Source organism: Desmodus rotundus, chromosome 4 (genome assembly GCF_022682495.2).
Source record: "Desmodus rotundus isolate HL8 chromosome 4, HLdesRot8A.1, whole genome shotgun sequence".
NCBI classification, from domain to species: Eukaryota; Metazoa; Chordata; class Mammalia; order Chiroptera; family Phyllostomidae; genus Desmodus; species Desmodus rotundus.
Genome location: NC_071390.1, coordinates 78,365,150 through 78,387,830, shown reverse-complemented (window position 1 = coordinate 78,387,830; position 22,681 = coordinate 78,365,150). Strand labels below are relative to the sequence as shown.

General features: G+C 37.5%; 1 protein-coding gene across 6 annotated transcripts in view; it reads left to right on the top strand.

Annotated features, from left to right (window-relative positions):
* Positions 1-22,681, top strand: part of LOC112317829 (cAMP-responsive element modulator) — a 56,968-nt gene that overhangs the window by 11,582 nt on the left and 22,705 nt on the right. For 3 of the 6 annotated variants that reach the window (XM_024574922.3, XM_024574921.3, XM_071221254.1), the window contains one exon: positions 9,988-10,176. The exons of 1 other annotated variant lie outside the window; for it this stretch is intronic. In XM_024574922.3, the coding sequence (XP_024430690.2) occupies positions 9,988-10,176 (189 nt within the window). Of the gene's footprint in view, positions 1-9,987; positions 10,177-19,039; positions 19,245-22,681 lie in introns of those variants that run through there. 2 more of the 6 variants (XM_053922950.1, XM_053922949.1) reach the window with 1 other exon arrangement.

Below are 22,681 nucleotides of genomic sequence, written 5' to 3'. Positions count from 1 at the left end.
GTATCACTAAGAACTTCCATCTAAGAACTTACTTTGCTGTGTCCCATAAGTTTTGGGCTGTTGTGAGTTCATTTTCATTTGTTTCCAGAAACTTTTAAGTTTCTTCCTTGATCTCATTATTACCCCATTCATTGTTTAATAGCATGCTATTCATTCTCTATGAATTTGAGTGTTTTTTTAATTTTTTTCCTTGAGGTTGGTTTCTAGTCTCAGTCCCTTATGGTCTGAGAAAATGCTTGATATGATTTCAATTTTCTTGAATTTGTTGAGGCTTGTTTTGTGTCCTATCATGTGGTCTATCATTTGAAATGTTCCATGTGCATTTGAAAAGAATGTGTTTTTTGTTTCTTGGGATGAAAGATTCTATATATATATCAGTCCATTTGATCTAGGGCATTGTTCAGTGCTGCAATATCCTTGCTGATATTTTGTTTGGAAGATTTATCCATTGTTGACAGTGGGGTGTTAAAATCCCCTGCTATACTTGTGTTACTGTCTATATCTTTCTTGAAGTCTTCCAACATTTTCCTTATGTATTTGGGTGCTCCCGTGTTGGGTGCATGTGTTTACAATGTTTATGTCTTCTTCATGGATCTGATGGATTCTTTCCTTGGGTATTTTGAAGTCTCCTTCTGTGTCTTTTTATGGCCTTTGTTTTGAAGTCTATTTTGTCTGATATGAGTATTGCTACCCCAGGTTTTTTCCCTGTCCATTTACTTGGAATACTTTTTTCAAGCCCTTCCCTTTCAGTCTGTGTAGATCATTTGTTCTGAGGTGGGTCTCTTGTAGGTAACGTATGTGTGGGTCATGATTTCTTATCCATTCAGCTATCCTATGTCTTTTGATTGGAGCATTTAATCCACTTACATTTCAGGTTATTATTGATAGGTCCTTTTTCATTTTACCCTCTTTGTACCTGTTTTCCTCTCTCTCTCACTCTTTTCCTTCTTCTTACAACAGTGCCTTTAGGATATCTTGCATGGCTGGTTTGGTGGAGATGGATTCATTCAGCCTTCTTTTGTCTGGGAAACTCCTTATTTGGCCTTCCATTTTAACTGAGAGCCTTGCTGGGTAGAGTAGTCTTGGTTGCAGGCCTTTGCTTTTCATTAGTTGGAATATTTCTTGCCATTCTCTCTGGGATTGGAGTGTTTCTGTTGAGAAATCAGCTGCTAGCCTTATTGGAGCCCCTTTGTATGTTAGTTCTTGTTTCTCCCTTGCTACTTTTAAGATTCTCTTTTTGTCTTTAAACCTTGGCATTTTAATTATGATGTGTCTAGGAGTGGGCCTCTTTGGGTTCATCTTGATTGGGACTCTGTGTTTCCTGCACTTGCATGGTTTTTTCCCTCTCCAGGGTTGAAAAGTTTTCTGTCATTATTTTTTCAAACAGGGTTTCTATCCCTTGTTACTTTTCTTCTCCTTCTGGTATTCCTATGATTCCAGTGTTGTTGCGTTTCATGTTATCTTGGAGTTACCTTAAGCTTTATTCATATTTTTTTAGTCTTTTTTTGTGCAGCTACTCTACCTGGGTGTTTCCTTCCACCTTGTCTTCCAGCTCCCTAATTTCATCCTCTGCTTCATCCAGCCTGCTTTTAATTCTTTCTGGTGTGTTTTTTTTTATTTCAAATTATATTTTGCATTTCTCCCTGGCTCTTCTTTATAGTTTCTATTTCCTTTTTCACACTGTTATAGTTCTCACTCAGTTCCTTGTAGTTGTCTGTGAGTTCCTGGAGCATCCTTATAAACATTATTTTGATATCTATATCTGATAATTTGCTTACCTCCATTTTATTTAGCTCTTTTAGTGGGTGTCTTCCATTCCTTTTGATTTCAGGTTCATTTTGTTGTCTCCCCATTTTATGTTACTGTTTTTGTTTGTCTCTGTGTTTCCCAATGTTCCACTTTGCCAACTAAGTTTGTAGGGTGAACTTCTATGGTAGGAATTCTATGGGATTCAGTGGTGTGGTCCCTTTGATTTCCTTGTCTGGATGGTCTAGGGTTGCCCTTTGTTTTGTTTGTGTGGGCTGTCCTACTGTACTTGGGTTTTTGCCTGTTGGTGGTTCCTTTGTTGGTGGTTTCTCTCCTCTAGCAGGTATACTGATGTTCGCAGCTCCCACCTATTCTTGTATGTGATCAGTTGCAGGGCAAAAGGAAATTGGATCAAGACAGTGGAAGGTATTCTATGGGATTTAAAGTACCAACATGTAGAGAAAAGATAGGCGATCCTTTGGATAAGTCCAATATTAACCATAATATTTCACCCAACTAGACACTTTTTATAAAAGGTGAAAAGGCTATCTCTTGTTAGAGGGGGGAAGGATTGTGAGCTGAATCCAGACAACAATGTTTTTTGCAAGGTCAGATGATGAGATATAGTGAGAGTAAAGGATAGAAAGTAGGTGTAGTGTGTGAGAGAATAGAGCTAATATTCTATTACAACTGTAATAAAGCTCAGGAAGATAGTGAAATGGGCTAAGTGAAAGTTAGAGTAAACTAATTTTTCTACTCTGGGTGTAGGAAAAATAACTTAAAATAGTCAGGGATTCATTACGCAAAACCAAGAAAATGAGCTGCACTTCAAAATCCTTACTGAAAGTACAGATCTTGGCTATAGGTTTGCTATCTCTATGCCAGTTAAATCATTCTGGTCAAAGAAAATCCATCCTGTCTCTGGAGAATATTTTTGAAGGTGGTGGTTTTTAATTAGCAAAGATTTTACTTTCTGTGTAAGATATGAATTAAATGAGAGTGAATTCATAAGTGCATAGTAAAAGCAACTAAGGAGTTTTAAATGTTTAAAGTTTAATTCATTGTTTTCTCCAAGACATTTGTTTTTTATCCCTCTTTTCTCTTAAGACAGTTTTTTAAATTTAATTTTTTCTTAATATAATTTTTTAATCCTCACCCAAGGATGTGTTTATTGATTTTAAAGGAAGAGGGAGGGAGGGAGAAAAAGGGAGAGAGAAACATTGATCAGTTGCTTCCTGTATGTACTGTATGTACTCTGAAGGAAATCTAACCTGCAACCTAGGTATGTGCCCTGACCAGAAGTAAAGCCTGAAACCTTTTGGTGTATGGAATGATGCTCCAACCACCTGAGCCACCTGGCCAGGGCTAAAGACAGTTGTTTTTTTAATCTCTCACTCTGCTTTACCCAACCTGACCTTTCCCTTACCAATTAAGCACTATCACCCAAGTCTTTGAATTATTTTTTTCCAAATGTCTCTTGTCTCTTTGCTTGTTCCTACTTTATTTTACTAGGGACTTTTAGAATGAGTCCCTATTAACTCATTTTTTACTGAAATTCTTATATACTAAAGGTAAGTGTGTCAATCCAAAATCCACCATTATGAAAAAGACACATGTATGAACCGTGTGGGTTGCTGAAGAAGTCATAATTCTCAGGAGACATTAATTCCAATTCTTCATTAAAAGAATTTGCATATGACAGGTTTACACATTGTAAAGTAAATGCAGTTGCATTTTTTATTACTCTTAGTGGTTACTTTGCTTACATTCTCCCAAGGTAATTTCCAAAGCGAACCTAGTTTGCTTTACTTAATATGTTAAGTAAACTTAACGTAAAAACTTTAATATAGTAAGTAAACTTAATATAAAATAGTTTAGGTATACTTAAACTGTTCCATATTGTTTGCCACACTTAATGTAAATCTCGCTTTTTAATATTGGTGTTGCTATTCTTGTTCTAAGTCGAGGCTGTTTTAGTGTTTCTTCTGCTTTTAAGGTAGGGATACTTACATATTAATTCAATGAAAATTTTATCATGAGTCTTTTATTGTAATCTGGAATAAAGATGGTTTTAAACTATAATTAATTAAACATTTACATGTTTATGTATTTGAATCAGTTCATTTATACAGGTTTGGGGTTTAAAAGATGTTAGCATCAAGTAAAAAGAGAGCATATGAATTTTTTTTTAGATTTTATTTATTCATTTTTAGAGAGAGGGGAAGGGAGGGAGTGAGGGAGAGGGAGGCAATATGTGGTTGCCTCTTGAGTGCCCACAACTGGGGACGTGGCCCACAATCTGGGCATGTGCCCTGACTGGGAATTGAACCAGTGACCTTTCGGTTTGTGGGACGATGCCCAACCCACTGAACTACACCAGACAGGGCGAGCAGATGAAATCTTAAATAAATTCTCTTTCCTCATTTACTTATGAACTTCCCCTACCCCATTTTCTACACTTATTTATCTTTCTTTTTCCCCCTTCTTTATTGATTTTATAAGACTTTAAAATATTTTTGAGATTTCATCCTGTAAATAATATTTTCTGTCAATGTTATTAATAGTTTTAGGAGAGAAGTGCTCAATGGCAATGAGTAGTGGAAATAGCAGATTTTTTAAACATGTATTTGTATACCAAGAATTTGAAAATAATTTATTGGCTGGACTAGTTGATATAATAGCACCCTGATTACAGTGAAAGATGGTAAGTTGGAGATAAGGAAACCATACTTGGGTTAATACTGATTTGAAACTAATTACCATGACTGTGTAAGGATATGTTGAATATATAAAACATTTGTGTAACCACTAAAACTTACTTAGTAGAAAAATACTTAGTAATTTAATGAATTATACTCTACCTAGACAAATGCTTTCTTGATGTAAGGTCAGTGTATCCAACATTCAATTAGTATATATAGAGTGAGCTACCTAATTATGTGGTGTGAGTCACCTGAGACTCTGGAGGGGGTGGGTCAGATAGGTACCTCCCAGAACAACTGGAACAACAGAACTTAACCTCTGCCCACCACTACCATGAGTGGATAACATACTAGCAGTCTTGAATAAATTAATAATGGACATTGGAGTAGAATTTAGTTGATTATATATTCTAGCTGTCCATTTCTGCTGTAGTTTAGCTATTTTATGAAACTAATGTTATTAAGGATTTCTTAAAAGAGGAAAATGAGTATGCATATAGCCAAAAATAGAAAAACAGCTTTACTCTGCTTGAGTCCCAATTACTATGCATAGACCAGTGTGGACTCTTCATTGTTAACAACAATGTGAGCTTCTTGCTAGAAAAGTCCACTAAGTTTTTTTTAATGAGCTAAAACGAAAGATGTTACTAAACTCATTCAGTTGATTTTGTCTTGGTTTTTCCAACTATTTAATCTATCTTAATGTGTGTTTACTGGAAACACATACTATTCTTGAATATTTTGTAACCTAAATGTGTTCTCAAACCTTTTGAATATATTCCAGTTAAAGGTGAGATCAGGAGGGATGGGGAGAAAATGCAGACAACTGTAATTGAATAACAATAAAAAATTTTTTAAAAAGCCAAAGAAAAAACACCTTTTGAATAAACACATGTGCACACACGGCCTATTTCCAGTATCCTGAAGCATTAGGAAATCTTGTCTATTGTCAAATGAGAGGTAACATTTGAAATGGAAAGGTTCTCTAGCATTTGATAATGCCAAAATCAAGAGTACCTTTGTTATAAAAAAATAAAATAAAAGCGAGGCTTAAATATGAGGCATCAGTAAAAATGTTTTCCCCCCTAGTGTCACTTTGTTTGTGTGTTTAGTTTTTGTTTATTACATCTCATTATATAATGACTTAACCAGAAAATTAAATGATGAGAGTAACAGATTCTTGCTACATCAGCTTTTCAGACTGTGAAAGCAGTAAGTATTGGATGGAGTTACGGGGAAACATTGTAGAAATGAAAAAAGTGTAAAAAGGACAAAGCAAGGACCTCTGTTACCTGCCTATTTCATGGTTCTTATCTGTGGAAGCAACTACTCTCACCTCAGATTTTTTTACTAGTCCAAAAGCTTACTAATTGGTATTGAAAATTAAGTTCTATTATCAGAATTTGAAACCATACTTAATTTAACTTTTCTAGATTCCCAAGTGGCTTATGGTCTGTCATGAGGTAAATGACAGTCATTCATTTGTCATACTGAGTGCCTGCTATATGCGAGCGTGAAGAATAACAGGAATGGGCCATTTTAAAATGCAGCCTGAGCAGCCATTCCAGAGGAAGCTGTCTTGCTCGTGCTGTTTCTTGAAACTGTGGACTGGGGCCAAACCACAATTGTCTTATAAACAATTATCGGGAAGGTCAGCAGGACTGTCTGATCACAAGGACTGATGATTATGTGCCTTGTATCTGAAGATAGAATCAGTGTAGCCAATAGCAGCTCAGCTTGTCAGCACCAATGGGAATTTTTTCTTCTTTTTATAATTCTCCCTTTCTTTTTCTCATAAAAACACCTTGCTTTCACCCTGTAATCAGGATGCTGACTTTCTTCTCAAAACTGTGCTCCCAAAATTATAATTTTTTCATCCCAAATATAAGCTTGTTGTCTCATTTTGGCTTTTAAAATTTAGGTTAACACTTGGCTTTGTGTTTCTTTTTTTTTAAATATATTTATTGATTACACTATTACAGTTGTCCCATTCCACCCCCTTACTCCACTCCATCCTGCCCACCTCCTCCCTCCCACATTCCCCCCCTATAGTTCATGTCCATGGGTCATACTTATAAGTTCTTTGGCTTCTACATTTCCTACACTATTCTTACCCTCCCCCTGTCTATTTTCCACCTATCATTTATGCTATTTATTCTCTGTACCTTTCCCCCCTCTCCCCCTCCCACTCCCCTATTGATAACCCTCCATGTGATCTCCATTTCTGTGGTTCTGTTCCTGTTCTAGTTGTTGGCTTAGTTTGCTTTTGTTTTTGTTTTAGGTGTGGTTGTTAATAACTCAGTTTGCAGCCATTTTTACTGTTCATATTTTTTATCTTCTTTTTCTTAGATAAATCCCTTTAACATTTCCTATAATAAGGGCTTGATGATGATGAACTCCTTGAACTTGACCTTATCTGAGAAGCACTTTCTCTGCCCTTCCATTCTAAATGATAGCTTTGCTGGATACAGTAATCTTGGATGTAGGTCCTTGCCTTTCATGACTTGGAATACTTCTTGCCAGCCCCTTCTTGCCTGTAAGGTCTCTTTGGAGAAATCAGCTGACAGTCTTATATGGGAAGTCCTTTGTAGGGAACTGTGTCCTTTTCTCTTGCTGCTTCTAAGATTCTCTCCTTCTGTTTCATCTTGGGTAGTGTAATTATGATGTGCCTTGGTGTGTGACTCCTTGGGTCCAGCTTCTTTGGGACTCTCTGAGCTTCCTGGACTTCCTGGAAGTCTATTTCCTTTGCCAGATTAGGGAAGTTCTCCTTCATTATTTGTTCAAATAAGTTTTCAATTTTTTGTTCTTCCTCTTCTCCTTCTGCCACCCCTATAATTCAGGTGTTGGAATGTTTCAAGATGTCCTGGAGGTTCTTATGCCTCTCCTCATTTTTTTGAATTCTTGTTTCTTCATTCTTTTCTGGTTGGATGTTTCTTTCTTCCTTCTGGACCACACTGTTGATTTCAGTCCCAGTTTCCTTCTCATTACTATTGGTTCCCTGTACATTTTCCTTTGTTTCTCTTAGCATAGCCTTCATTTTTTCATCTGGTTTTTGAACAGATTCAACCAATTCTGTGAGCGTCTTGATAACCAGTGTTTTGAACTGTGCATCTGATAGGTTGGCTATCTCTTCCTCGCTTAGTTGTATTATTTCTGGAGCTTTGAAGTGTTCTGTCATTTGGGCCATTTTTTTTTTTTTTTTTTGTCTTGGCACTCCTGTTACTTAAAGGGGCTGACCCTTAGGTGTTCCCGGGGTGGGGCCGGGTAATGCTGGTAGTTGCGCTATGACTCTGTACATGGGGGAGGGGCCAAGAGGGATCAATGGCGCCCGCTCCACTCTCCACTGGATTTCAGTCTTTCACTCTGCTACCCACAATCAAACTGGGCCCCTCTGGTGCTGGTTCCCGAGTGAGTGGGCTTGTGCATGCCCTAGGCCCCTGTGGGTCTCTCCAATGACCTCTCCTGTGAGGCTGGAAGTTTCTCCTGCTGCTGCCCCAACCCCCACAGGCGTTTTCAATCAGAGGTTTGAGGCTTTATTTCCCCGAGCTGGAGCCCAGGGTTGCACGGTCTGCTTCACTCCCCACTGTTTGTCCGGTTTATCTGTGCGCGAATGTTGGGCCTCAGGGTCTGCCAGTGGTCAGACTGCCCGCCCCATTCGTCCCACACTCCGCCAGTCTCGGTCCCACCACAGCCACGTGAGTCCTCTCTGCCCTGGCTGCCCATCTGCGCCCCTCCTACCGGTCTGGATGAATGTTTATTTTTTATTTCCTTGGTGTCGGACTTCCTTGCTGTTCGATTTTCTGTCAGTTCTGGTTGTGCGAGGAGGTGCAGTGTGTCTACCTACACCGCCATCTTGGTTCTGCGGCTTTGTGCTTCTTATACAGTGTGGTTACGCTGCCTGTGCTTGTCCTTTCTAAACCACTATTACTAGGACATCAAACTAATTATTACACATTCAAATGTGTGATAACATATAAAATTTATCCATGTCCAGCCATAGGGATTTAAGGAAGCATTATCTCTTCATTTTCATATATCTTTTTTAAGAAGGTAGACACAGTTAGATCTCTCCCAAACCCTTTTATTCCAAGGGGTGAATCTTGAGACCCTTGAAATCTTTGGAGAGTCGTGGTGAAATCTGGTTTTTAAAATGTGTACTGAATATAAAGTTCTGGATGAGCCAGAAAAAGTGATACTACATCAGAGTTTCTCAACCTCAGCACTATTGACATTTTGTAACTGATTCTTCAGTTTCTTTCAATCCTATTCTAATAGCGGCCTCTCAGTGAACTAAAACACAGAGAATGTATCTGTGTTGAACTCTTAAAAAAATGTTAACCCATCTTTTTGTGTTAGGCTTATCCCATCAGGTCTTCACGTAAGTGGTCCTTTGCTTAGATACTGTTAAAATGCTAGGGAATGACTTGGAAATGTTCAGAATGTATTTTAGATGCTACTGTAACATTCCTATAAGGCATTTACATTGGTTTATCAGTGTTGTGTTATTCTGATGAATGTATTATTTTTATCTTTATTGTTAAATCTAGTTAGCTAGTTTATATGTGATTTTTTAAAAAAGGATAGCCCTTGTTCCACTTCATCTTTAGTGTTTAAACTAAAACATGGAGTGATAGTCTTTATGTTAGAGTATACCAAACTTTCAGATATTTAGATTTATTCATCTGTTCAACTCAAATTTAAAAACATTTCACTTGATCAATTTTTCTTTTGAAACTTTCAGTTAATGTGTTAATTTTTAAACACGACTGGCAAATCTCCCTATTTAGAAGAAATCCTGTCCATATTTGTTGCCATTAGCTGAGACAGTTATTTCAAGACACTTGGTAGAGGCAAATATTGTAGCACAAATGGTTTCAATAGTTACCTTTTAAGGTCCTTTCCAACTTAATATTTTATATTTCAGGATTATCCTCACATAGAATGGTAAAGGCTACAGTTTTGTAGTTTTGAGCTTTAAAAACCAAAATATATATTCCATGAAAAGCTATTTTCTTTTGATGATAAATTAGAAAAGTAGTTAGCTGAGTGAAGAAACAAATTCATTGTATTTATGATGCTCAATGGAATTTCACTGACCATTTCTTAAATTTTAGAAGAATGCTCTTTATCTAAAAATATCTGAAAGAACAGAGAAAATCAAGAAGCTGGACTTTCTCCCTGCTGTATCTCCATTCTTCCTCTTAAATAATTTAGTTGGATGGATGCCAGGGAGGAGGGAGGCTCCATGGGCTCTGTGTATTTCAAATAATTCTGAATATAAGATATTTTCAAGTGTTAATAACTATTTGCTAAATAAATGAATAAACTTTTTAAAAAAGACATTTTCAAGTGTTTGTGAACCTTTCAGAGTATTGTCTTGTGAATGAGGATCTCCTCATCAATTCAGCACACAGAAATGAGGGTAAATTGAGAATGAGAAGCATTGGTAATACATAGACCCAGAGTATGTCCTGCCAATATGAGATTATTAAAAATGAAGCTTGGAATTCTCTAATATTTCTTTCCTTTTTCTGTTAAGTTGCTATAGCTCAAGGTGGAACAATCCAGATTTCTAAACCAGGATCTGATGTTGTTCAGGGACTACCGGCATTAACAGTGACAAATTCAGGAGCTCTTCCACCAGGTGCTACAATTGTGCAGGATGCAGCGCAGGCAGCTGATGGCACACAGCAGTTCTTTGTCCCAGGCAGCCAGGTGGTTGTCCAAGGTATAGTTTATTAACCTGATGCATTTAGAGTACCTGTGGGTTACTACAGCACACCACTCAGTGGTGCTTTTATGGTGTTCTGAAATATACAGGGGGTAGATGGGGGGGCCCTTAAAGGCTGAAGAAGAAATATTTTAGTATATTAAACAAGTTAAATACATTACATGGTTTTTATTTTTTAGCGGGTTTTATTGGCTAAAGGAAAGTTAAATTCAGAGTAGCATAATGAAAAAGGGGAGTTGAAAACATGAGTGAATTGTTTAATTAAGTAAATAATCTCTTACTTGAGAGTGTTATAAATGTTGTGTCTAAATTATGTTTATTACCTACAAGGTCCAGCACAAATAATGCCCCTCTTTTATTACAAAATCATAAGCATATAATTCTGTAACATAACACTATCACACTCAAGCACACCATATGACATGTTAGGTGAAATGTTCAAATTAAAACGATAAATTATCACACACATATTACCCTACGAACCACACTCAAGCAGATGTTACTTCTGCCAGACCCTGTAGTTTATGAAGATTGAAGTAGCCAGTCTGTGATGCACTGACTTTGGGTCTTTCCCAGCTGTTACACTCAAGTCCTACATAGACATCTTATCTCAAAACTGGCTGATTTTTCTTCTTTAGACTATTGATAGTATGTTTGAAATCTGAGGTGCCCATTCTACCTCTTATGGCATAAAGCAATTGGAATGTAGCCCCAAGCTTTTAGGGGAACCTAAGCTTTCAATTAAATTTGAGTTATGCATTATTTTAATTTTATTCAGTTGTGCTTATAATAACTATAATGTGTTTATTAGAACTTTCAAAATTCTGCTTTTTTAACTTAATTCTATTATTCTTGGACCATATGCTGAGTTCTTATGATATAGCACTAATTTTAAGGGGAGTAATATTAGTTCCTTTAGTTTGAAAATCTTCCAAATATGGAAAAAAGCAGATAATAATTGATAGGTCTCTTGCCAATTAGCTGTCCTCCTAGGTATTTTGGAGGCTAATGTGGACCATAATAAATGTATATGAAGAACTGTAGTGGTAGCATTTATGGAATATGAAAAAATTTCATAGTACTTACCCAATACTCTAATGTTTTCTTTTAAATGTATATTAAAGCCACCCATTAGAGATGCTCCTTGGTTTATGGTGGAATTATATCCTGATAAGCCTATCATAAATTGAAAATGTAGTAAGTTGAAAATGCATTTAAAACACCTAACTTACTGAACATCATAGCTTAGCAGAACCTGCCTTACGCATGCTCAGTTGGGCCCGGGCATGCCACACAGTGAACACTGTAGAGCTTGGGCTGTTGACCCTAGTGATTGCCTGGCCAGCTGGGACCTGCAGCTTGCTGCACCTGCCCAGCATCAGGAGACAGGATCAGACCTCATATCACTAGCCTTGGAAAAGATCAAAATTCAAAATTCCAACTGCAGTTTCTACTGAATGTGTAGAAAAAATCACTTTTAACCATTGTAAAGTCAAAAATCATAAGGCAAAACATCTTAAGCGGGGGACTGTATGTATCCCTTATACTCATGAAACCTCTATATCTAAATGAATAATGATAAAGAATCATCATTTCTTCTAATTTGTTTAATATAGAAAGTCCACCACAAACTTCATACTTGAACAATGAGAGGTTTTTAATTGATACCCTAACAATGAGTTCTGCATAGATAACACACAAGTGTTGTACTTTTGAGGTTTATTTAAGAACTATTTTCTTCCCTAAGTCACAAAGATATTTTCTACAAAAATTCTGTTAGCTTCATACCTTTACATAGTTTTACCTTTTACATTTAGGACTTTAATTCACCTGAGGTTCATCTCTGTGTATAGTATTAGGCAGAAGTATGGAGCCAGTTTTCCCCTACTGATGGTTTGCCCTTGCCCTGTTAATTTTGAGGCAGTCTCAGTTATACAGTAGGTTCTCATGTATACTTGGAGTTGTCTCAGAACTCTGTTTGTTATCTCACAGAACAAGTTCATCTTTTTTTGTCTTTTTTTTTTTTAAGTGCTGATTTAGCTTTTGTGAACCATTATTCTTTCATGTGCATTTGGAATAAATTTGAGTTTCTAAATAATAATAATATAAAGCCAATGATGAGATTGAATTTAATTTATAGATTAATTTAGAAAGAACTAAAGTCTTTTATTATGATGTAATTTACATATAATATGATATTAATTTTAGTGTACAACATAACAATTTGACATTTGTATAAGTCACAATAAATGATCACCACAATAGGTCTAGTTAACATCTATCCCCACAAATAGTTACAATTTGTTTTTCTTGTGATGAGAACTTTTAAGATCTACTCTTCAGCAATTTTAAAATGTACATGCAGTATTATTAACTATAGTCACATCCCCCAGGTTGTGTTGCTCTCTTGAAGGATACCTTTCTATTACATTTTCTAGTTGTTGCTGGTGTGGAGAAATATCACTGAGTTTTTAAAAAGTATCTTTTGACTATTAACCTTCGAAACTCTAATTACTTCCAATAATATGCTGACTCTTTGTGACTCTATCTCTGATACTATGTGAATATTTATATCAAACCCAAATAAGATGTTTTGTTTCTTCCCTTTGGATCTTTTATTCTTCTTGTTTTCTTTTTCTCCTTGTCTTGCCTCTTCTTTTTTTCCTTTTCTTCTTCTTTTTAAAAATAATGATGGCCAGGAGTTCTAGTTTGGTGATAAACAGAACAGGTCAGTGGGCATTCTTCTCTTATCCTCTATCCCATTGAAAGGTCACAGCAATTTCTTTTTGAGATATTGGTTCTTACCTTGATTGAATTCCTCAGCAGTATTTAGCACTGTTGACCTGTGCTTCCTTCACTTCCCTGATACTGCATTCTTTCCATTTTTTCTTCTGTCTCTCCTGCCTCTTTCAGGCTCCTTCATGGGTCTAACCTTCCTCTGCCCATCTCTAAGTGTTAGTGGTGTTCTTCAGGATTGCATCCTGGGCCTTCTTCCATCTGACTTGGGTACTGTCCCTGGATGAATTCATGCCTGCCCACGACTCCAGTTCACTGTGACTCTGCCCCTGATTCCAGTCGACTATGGACTGTTCCTCCTACATTTCGACTTCTTAAATCCAAAACTCCCCATCCATTTCGAGGCCCCAGTTCTCCTTTGTTTACTCTACTTCAGTAATGGATTCTCCCATCCTGTTGCTTCATTTCAGCAACCTGGGTGTCATGTCTTGCTCTCCCTTGCCTTCTCCATTCATTCTCCTTGCTAAGTCACAAGTTCCTGCACTCCTCTCCACCCCCACCATAATTCTGGTCCCAGCTGCTGTCCCCTCTCACCTGGATTCCTGCAGCAGACTAGGGCTTGCCAGGTGCCTGGCCTCAAGCTGGTAGATCTGGAGCAGTGTCCTCAGTTTCCTAATCATGCCAGGAACAGCATATCCCTTCTTGGCTCTTTTTTTAGGAAATTCTCCCTGAAAGTTCAGCTATGCTCTCTTTCTTCATTCCTCCCAATGATTCTGGGAGCTAATAGATCTTAAAAACAAAAGTCTGTGTTTTGAACATTCCCTTTCTCTGTTATACTCTCAGTTCTACAGTTCACAGTGATAATTCTAAAATTCACATCTCATCATGTCAGCCTCCTGCTCAAAACCCTTAAATGGATGAATGCCTCTTACTTGTTGGACAGAGTCAGAATCCTTAACATGGCCCAGCCTCTGCTTGATCTGGGCCTTCCTCCTTCTCACTTCTCCCTCTCATGCTGGATTTCTTTCATTTCCTGTCATGTGTTGTGCCCGCTCTCCTCTATGGCCTTCATACATGGCTGTTTGCCCTGAGACGTTGTTCATGTTTCATCTTGGATAGCACTTGGCCCAGAAAGCCTTCCCTGACCTCCACAACTGGCTTAGGTCACCTCTTGCAGCTTCCACGGCACCTCCCCAGACCACGTATCACTGAACTGTGACTCTCCGGGTCCTGCCTAGGTGGTAACTTCTGCTTGGACAGGGATTCTTAGTCCCTAGGAGAGTCCCTGGCATATGATAAGTGGGTTCAATAACCATTTACTGAATGAAAGTAAAATATACTTCCTCTAGTGAAAATGTTACTAGTTCAAAAAAAAGAAAGAAAGAAAGAAAGAAAGAAAATGTTACTAGTTCTGTGTACTGATTCACTGAGTTTTTTGGGCACATGGAATTTATTAAAACTTTCTAATAGTAGTCAGCCAAGCAACCACCTTCCCTCTTTCCTTTCCTTCTTTACACTTTCTTTTACACTAATATGTATTAAGCACCTAAGTGCCAACTTAAACAAATGTTGAGAATAATTTGAACTTTCTAAAATGTGAATAAAACTAACTAGTAGTCTTAGATCCAAACCCTTAGGTGTGGATGTGATGACAATATATTTTTACAGAGCCTGTGATGGGGTTGATGTCTAAGGTGTTCCCCAGATTTTCTTACACATTAGCGGGATGTCTTCGGTTTATATTTTCTGGAGAATTAGTGGAAACACGGGTTCTCCCTGAAGTTTCTCCTCCTAAGCATCTGAGTGTCCCTCACTTTACAAGAGGATGCTTCTTGGAATAAAGCAAAAACGTGGTGGGATGTCATTTCATTGACTTAAGGTCAGCTTGAATTCTAATCATACAAGGGACTGGGCTTTGTACAAGCCACTGATGAAAGTAAAAGATCTCAGGGACATGTCACTTACTTTTGAGTCCTAGAGATGCCAATCACTTTCCCCCAGGCTATGGTCCATTATACTGTTGAACAGCACTGCTTTTGTGTCCGACCTTGGAATTTACAGTGATCCAGCTCTTCTTGTGGCAAATCTTCATTAAGTAACCTAAATAAATTCAGATATACTTTTTTTAAATGGACATATCTTTAAAATTTATGAATAGTAATTGCAATTTATTTATGAAATTTTATTTTTTTAATTTTAAAAAATATTTTATTGATTATGCTATTGCAGTTTGTCCCATTCTTCCCCCTTTATTTGTCTCCACCCTGCACCACTCTCCCACCCACATTTCCCCCCTATAGTTCATGTCCATGGGTCGTACATGTAAGTTCTTTGGCTTCTCCTTTTCCTATACTATTCTCAACCTCCCCCGTCTATTTTGTACCTACCATTTATGCTTCTTATTCCCTGTATCTTTTCCCCCATTCTCCCTTTCCACCTCCCCACTGATAACCCTCCAGGTGATCTCCATTTCTGTGATTCTCTTCTTTTTCTAGTTGTTTGCTTAGTTTGTTTTTGGTATTTTTTAAGTTCAATTGTTGATAGTTGTTTGTTGTCATTCTACTGTTCATATTTTTTATCTTCTTTTTCTTGGAAAAGTCCCTTTAACATTTCTTTTTTTTTTAATTTTTAAATTATTTTATTGTTGTTCAGTTACAGTTGTCTGCATTTTATCCCCACGTCTCTACCCCACCCCAGCCAAACCCACCTCCCTCCCCTGCTTCCACCCTCCCCCTTGGTTTTGTCCATGTGTCCTTTATAGTAGTTCCTGAAAACCCTTCTCCCCACTATCCCTTCCCCCCTCCCCTCTGGCTATTGTTAGATTGTTCTTAGCTTCAATGTCTTTGGTTGTATTTTGTTTGCTTTTTTTCTTCTGTTGATTATGTTCCAGTTAAAGGTGAGATCATATGGTATTTGTTCCTCACCACCTGGCTTATTTCACTTAGCAAGATGCTCTCCAGTTCCATCTATGCTGTCACAAAAGGTATAAGCTCCTTCTTTCTCTCTGCTATGTAGAATTCCATTGTGTAAATGTACCATAGTTTTTTGATCCACTCATTTGCTGATGGGCACGTAGGTTGCTTCCAGTACTTGGCTCTTGTAAATTGTAAAACTCCCTTTAACATTTCATATATCAAGGGCTTGGTGATGATGAACTCCTTCAACTTGACCTTATCTGAGAAGCACTTTATCTGCCCTTCCACTCTAAGTGATAGCTTTGCTAGATAGAGTAATCTTGGATGTAGGTCCTTGCCTTTCATGACTGAATACTTCTGCTCAAAACCCTTTCCAGCCTCTTCTTGCCTGTAAGGTTTCTTTTGTCAAATCATCTTCTAGTCTTATGGGAACTCCTTTGTAGATAACTGTCTCCTTTTCTCTTGCTGATTTTAAGATTCTCTCTTTATCTTAAATCTTGGGTAATGTAATTATGGTGTGCCTTGGTGTGTGCTTCCTTGGGTCCAACTTCTTTGGGACTCTGAGCTTCCTGGACTTCCTGGAAGTCTATTTATTTCCTTTGCCAGATCAGGGAAGTTCTCCTTTATTATTTTTTCAAATAAGTTTTCAATTTCTTGGTCTTCCTATTCTCCTTCTGGCACCCCTATGATTCAGATGTTGGAATGTTTAAAGTTGTCCCAGAGGTTCCTAAGCTTCTCCTCAATTTTTTGAACTCTTGTTTCTTCATTCTGTTCTAGTTGAAAGTTTATTTTTTCCTTCTGGTTCAAACGGTTGATCTGAGTCCTGGTTTTCATCCTGTCACTATTGTTTCCCTGCACGTTTTCCTTTATTTCACTTTTCATAGCCTTCACTTTTTCCTCTATCTTGCAACCATAGTCAACCAATTCTGTGAGCATCCTGGTTACCTGTATTTTGAACTCTGCATCTGATGGGTTGGCTATCTCTTCATTGCTTAGTTGTATTTTTTCTGGAGCTTTAATCTGTTCTTTCTTCTTTTTTTTTTTTTTTTTTGTCTCATTGCACCTACTATGTAGTAAGGGGCAGAGCCTTAGGTATTCTCCAGGGTGGGGCAACCCACATTGCTGCATTGTGATGCTGTATGTGGGGGAGGGGTCCAAGAGGGAACAATACTGCTTACTCGGCTTCCCGCCAGTTTTCTGTCACTTCCTCTGCTACTGGCAAGCAAATTGGGCCCTTTTGGTGCTGATTCCCGGGTAGGTGGGTTTGTGTACGTTCTAGGCCCCTGTGGGTCTCTCCAGTGAACTCTCCTGTGAGGCTGGGAGTTTCTCCTACCTCTGTAACACCTACAGGTTTTTTCAGTTAGAGGCTTTGAGGCTTTATTTCCCTGTGCTGGAACCCTGGGTTGTGCAGTCTGTCTCACTCCCCAGTTGTTCCTCCCGGTTTACCTGCATGCAAATGTGGGCTCACCCTGGTCCTCCATCACCACCTTGCCTTGAGTCCTCTCCACCCTGGCTGCCATCTCCGCCCCTCTTACCCCTCTGGATGAATGTTTCTTCTTTAACTTCTTAGTTGTCGGACTTCCATACAGTTTGATTTTCTGGCAGTTTTGGTTGCTTTTTTTGTTTGTTTTTAAATTTGTTGTCGTCCTTCTTTTGGTTGTGCGAGGAGGCACAGTCTTGCCTCCATCTTGGCTGGAACTTCTATTTATGAATTTTTTAAAGTCACAAAATTCGTTTCAAGGGATTTTAATTTAGTAAAATGATGTGTTAGATTGAGCCACACGTAACTGCTGTTTTAGTGGGCCAAAAAGGTCAAATATGAGCAAGTCCATATGGTTAAATCTAATATTTGTGGAAGAGTGCTATATTATACTGGTTACATTTGAATTTTTTAAATTTCAGTATCTATTCTTTTCCAATGAAATTAGCAAATTGTACATCACCTTAGGAACAGCTGGATTTTCTGATGTAACAAATAGAAATGCATTATAAGTAAACAGAAGTGGCTAGTTATTTCTTAGAAGGAGAATCTAGAAGCCTCTATGAAATACATTTCTGTTTCCTTCATGGCATCTCACTCTACTGAGTGTCAGTTGTTTATATTTTAAATCTCCAAGCGTTTTCTCCCCCAACTTATAAAAAAAATCAATAGGGCTTATGGCCCCTTTGTTTACTTAGAAACCTTGGACAGAATAATAATAAAGCAATAGCCCATAAGAAACAACAGGTATCTTTTAATACTAATGAAACATTTATTTTTGCAACAGCCCATCTCAACAGATTTTTGTGTAAAAATGAGAAATGATCATTCAATGGTTTATTGCAGGGCTTTCATAGGGCTTTCGTTTCAGTAATCTTGTCTGTGACAAAGCAAATTTATGGCAGTGATAGGCTAGTGATGTCATTGTGATGTCAGTACTGCCACTTATAACTGTACATGCTTGCTAGTCAGAACACTTTGTGTTGACCTGTGAGTGGGAGAACCGGGCAGTTCTGCATGAGGAAGCCTGTCATGGCTGTAACTGGAGATGAAACAGGTAAGGACTTTAGAGAAAGATTTAATTCTGTAAAATTATTTTTGAAATTTTGAAAACTTATTTAGGGACCTCTGAGTTTTTAAAAAATACTACTTTTCTAATAGCTGAGGAGCTTTGTATCTATTCAGCATGCTTTCAGGGGTGTCTAACCTGCAGCCCAGGATGGCTATGAATGCAGCCCAACACAAAATTGTAAATTTACTTAAAACCTTCCTTTTTTGCTCATCAGTTTTTGTTAGTGTTTGTGTGTTTAATGTGTGGGCCAAGACAACTCTTCTTCTTCCAGTGTGGCCCACAGACGCCAAAAGGTTGGACAATCCTGCAAGGCATCTTAGTGGAATTGGTTCTTTGCTCAGTGTTACATCGCTTACTTGATCAAGACAGTTTCTCTCTCTCTCCACCCCCTGGCCCCTGCTAAAGGAAGCTGTCACTTCATTGGCAACCTGTTGCATATCCAGTGCTGCTACAAGTTAAATATACATACTGTTCAAGTTGTAAAAAAATAAGCTTCCGATTTCATTGTTGTGTACAAATGTAGCTCCAAAGCAGACCAGAGTGTTGGGATGTTTGTGTGCCTACTCCTTTCTTTGCTCCGGTGTCTAAAATGGTCTGTTCCTCCCTAATGGAGTTCAAAGGGCTGACGTCATTGCATTTCCTGGAATCGTGGTCCTCGGGGAAATGGAAAAGTTAAACTCCAAGCGGGCTGCACATTGACGTCAGCCCCGAGCCAGGCTGTGACTGAGCCAGTTCCCTTCCGCTGTGTCAAGCGCTGCTGACAGCTTGAGTTTGTTAACTAGCTCACCGCTCGCCTGTCTCCGTGGAAGCTGTAGGACTGGATAGCTTGACTTGTGAGCCTCAGTTTAGCTTTTCTCTGCAGGTAAGTAAGTATCTGCTGTAGGAAGCTAGCACTGCCTCCCCGTGTGTGGGCAGATCCCAGGAGCCCTGCACCACTCCAGGGTCCACATGTGCGTGGGCTCCATCTGGGTCGGGTCAGGGGCCCTCGCTCACCCATCGCTCTGTGGGATCTGCTGCTCACAGCACCCTCTTAAGTGCACGGTTAGGGAAGAGTATGTCTGAAAATCCGCAGTTCTTTCCGTGGTTTGGTTTCCTTAGCAATAAGTAATGTTCCTGACTTAGTCGGTGATATTCATAATGTTGTTGCAACTGTGTTTGTTGAGTGGTATCTTATTTCTAACCCAGTACTGATTTGCATTTGAATTCACGAAGAATGGATAGTTGTAAACAGCTTGCTCACAATTTACGTCTTCAGTTAGTGGATCTCAGCTCCTCCTTCTAAACAGGAACATTCCATTGTCTCAAGCAAATAACACCTGTATAAAATTGTTTTTGAAATTATCTTGAGCAACTGTTTTTCTCAAAACTTTTGCTAAGTTTTAGAGATACTATAGATTACAGAAGCTCTCCAACAGCAAATTTATTGTAAGATGTAGATGGACGTAAACAATCTCAAATACTGCATGCCATATGATTCTTAGAACCAAAAAGCACTTTTGTGTACATATTTATTTTCTAAAAATTATTAGTTGGTTTATAAATTTCAATTCACCATTTGACTTCTCCAAGCATGGGAGAGAATCATAACAAAAAGAAAATAAATGATTTAAAAATACTCAGAATATATTTAAATATGAACATTTAAGATAAAAATTTGCATAAATTTTTAACCTTTGCTTGTAAATAAATGAACATTTACAGAATGAATATGGCATCCTTGAAGAGATATTTTTTCCACAGTTTTACCCATAATGCTTATATATGATTTATCCTTTCTAATTCAAACTTTTTCACTAACTCATTGTACCCTGGGAAATCATTGTTTTTGGAAATCTGGTCAGTTCTCACAGAATCAATTCTATTTGAGCCGCTATTTGAAAATGGAAAGGACATTTCTGTCTCTCTCTCCGTCTCTGTCTCTCTCTCAGGTTGATTGGTATAGAGTATTGGCTCACAAACTTTGAAAATGACCCACATTTACATGACAGTAGACTTGTGTGTACCTTAGGTCTATATAAAAATCTGCTCGAAAAGTAAAGCTTAGCTTTAGCATATGTAATGTAGTCATACTTTTGTGTTTCTTTTTTTTTTTAATGTAATTCTTGTAATTTTTAATGTAACCATGAAGTTGACTTTGTGACTCACCATTGATCTACAACTTACAGTTTGGAAAACTGATCTAGACCAGCATCAGGCTGCTGACAATAATAACCAGTCTGGGAGAGTTTTTAGAAGCATTTACTTACAGGGACAGGGGATTGAATTTGAAAAGGGAGTACTTACAGTTTATAGAATTATATTATTCTGTTGGATGTAATTTAAATTTTTATTAGAAACAGTTTTGGCTTTATTTTGTAAGCTGATTGTTAAGAGTCTAACTCTTCATCTTAGTCTCTGGGTCTAAAAATCTCTAATGAATTGTATTCAGCCTGGATATCTGAACTATTAAAAACAAACCTTTCCTGGGGTGGGGTGGAGGGACGGGGAGAAAAGGCAGACAACTGTAATTGAATAACAATAAAAATGTTTTTAAAAATCAGAAAAAAAAATAAAAATAAATAAATTATCAAATGTAAAAAAATATATATGCAGTCATAAACATTGACTGTATAAACAATAATCCATTGAATAAAATAATAAAAACTGTTATTATTCCAACCAAAAAACAAAAAATAAACCTTCCAACTTATTCAACTTTAGAAAATAGTATCTTAGTTAATAAATATTTGATACAAGAGAATGAGGATACATTTCACCTTTGTGAAAGGAAAAGGTTTTTGGAAATTTTCACATAAAAGAATGGTTTGTATCAGGAATAACAGCTTCTTGAAGTTGGTAGCAAAGCAAGTTATAATCATGTTCGAAGTGAAAATATAGGAGTCACTTACCTTAAGTTTCATTAGAACTCCGAATCTGTATGAAATTGCTATATGCTATTTTCCCAATATTTTTGAAAAATCTTTAATGAAAGATCACTTGGGATAATTGTTTCACTTTGCCCAGTTATATTTGCCTATGTAAACATACTGACTAGTAAAATAATACTTTGCATTTATGTAAACTTTAAAATAAAAAATCTCTTAATCTCACAAATAAAAATAAATACAAGTGTGGTTAAGTGCTGTCAAACTATCAGATCGTGCTCACAGCTACTGTAGGTGGAAGGATCAGGGTAGGCCTCGCTGAGGAAGCCATATTTAAATACTCACAAGGAAAAGCACTTTCCACGCATACCCCTGATTTACTCAAGGCAGATATTATTATGTTCATTGCATACCCACACAGATCAGAGTGGGTATATGACTGTTACAAGCTTACAAACCTAGCAAGAGGTGAACCAATTTGGCTCTTCAGAGTCCTTATCTGATTCTGTTCACATTACGCTGCTTCTCAGAATTCACCGGACATTGATAAACTAATGCTGATGTTAGGTGAGTTACAATAGCACACTACACACTGCTTATAAAACATACAAAATAGAGTTTGCATCATTTTAAGTAGTCAAAGTAGATTTTTTCCCCAGCATTATTACTCTCATAGGACAACAGAGCCTAAGTTTGCCATTACGTACAACTAAAAATATCAATATAATTTCTTATTTTTTACAAACTTTTTTTACTCTTATGATTTTCACTGAATGCATAACTCATGTGTAACTTAAAGTAAAAACTACTTAATGACTTGATTCTATGTGGTCTATGTGTTGTAACATATTTGAACTATTCAGTGCTTAAATAATCGTGTTTATGTGGGATTTAATTTTCCTGGAAAACTTAGAGCAATGGAAGAGGAAACCTTCCTGACAGAGTGAGGCACCCAGCAAGGACAAGCCCGATTTCGGCATTAGGAGCACTGGTGTGGTCATAGGGAGGGAGAGAACCAAAACAGAAAGGTGAAGATGTCAGTAGCTTTCTGGAGCTCCCTGCTTCTAAGTATGACATCTAAGTTACCTCTATTGCTTATTACTTAGGTGTATCTGTGATTAGTGACACATAGCGAAAAGACATGAAGGAGCTCCATATATAAAAAATGGTTTTGTTCAGTTAATGTGCTCGTACTGTAAAGATATCTATCAATCAATCAATCAATCAATAGACAAATAAAGTCACCATTGTGGGGTGTTGATAAACTTTCACATTGGAAGCTATCAAGATAGGCATTGGGCTGGGCTTCTCATTTCTTTCTCTGTTAGGAGGAAACAAGAACCTCTTTGACTTGTGGGGGTTTTCAGTTTTCTTATTACGAGTCTGATGAGACTGTATCATTTGTTTTTTGTGATTCTTCACCTTAACAGTTATA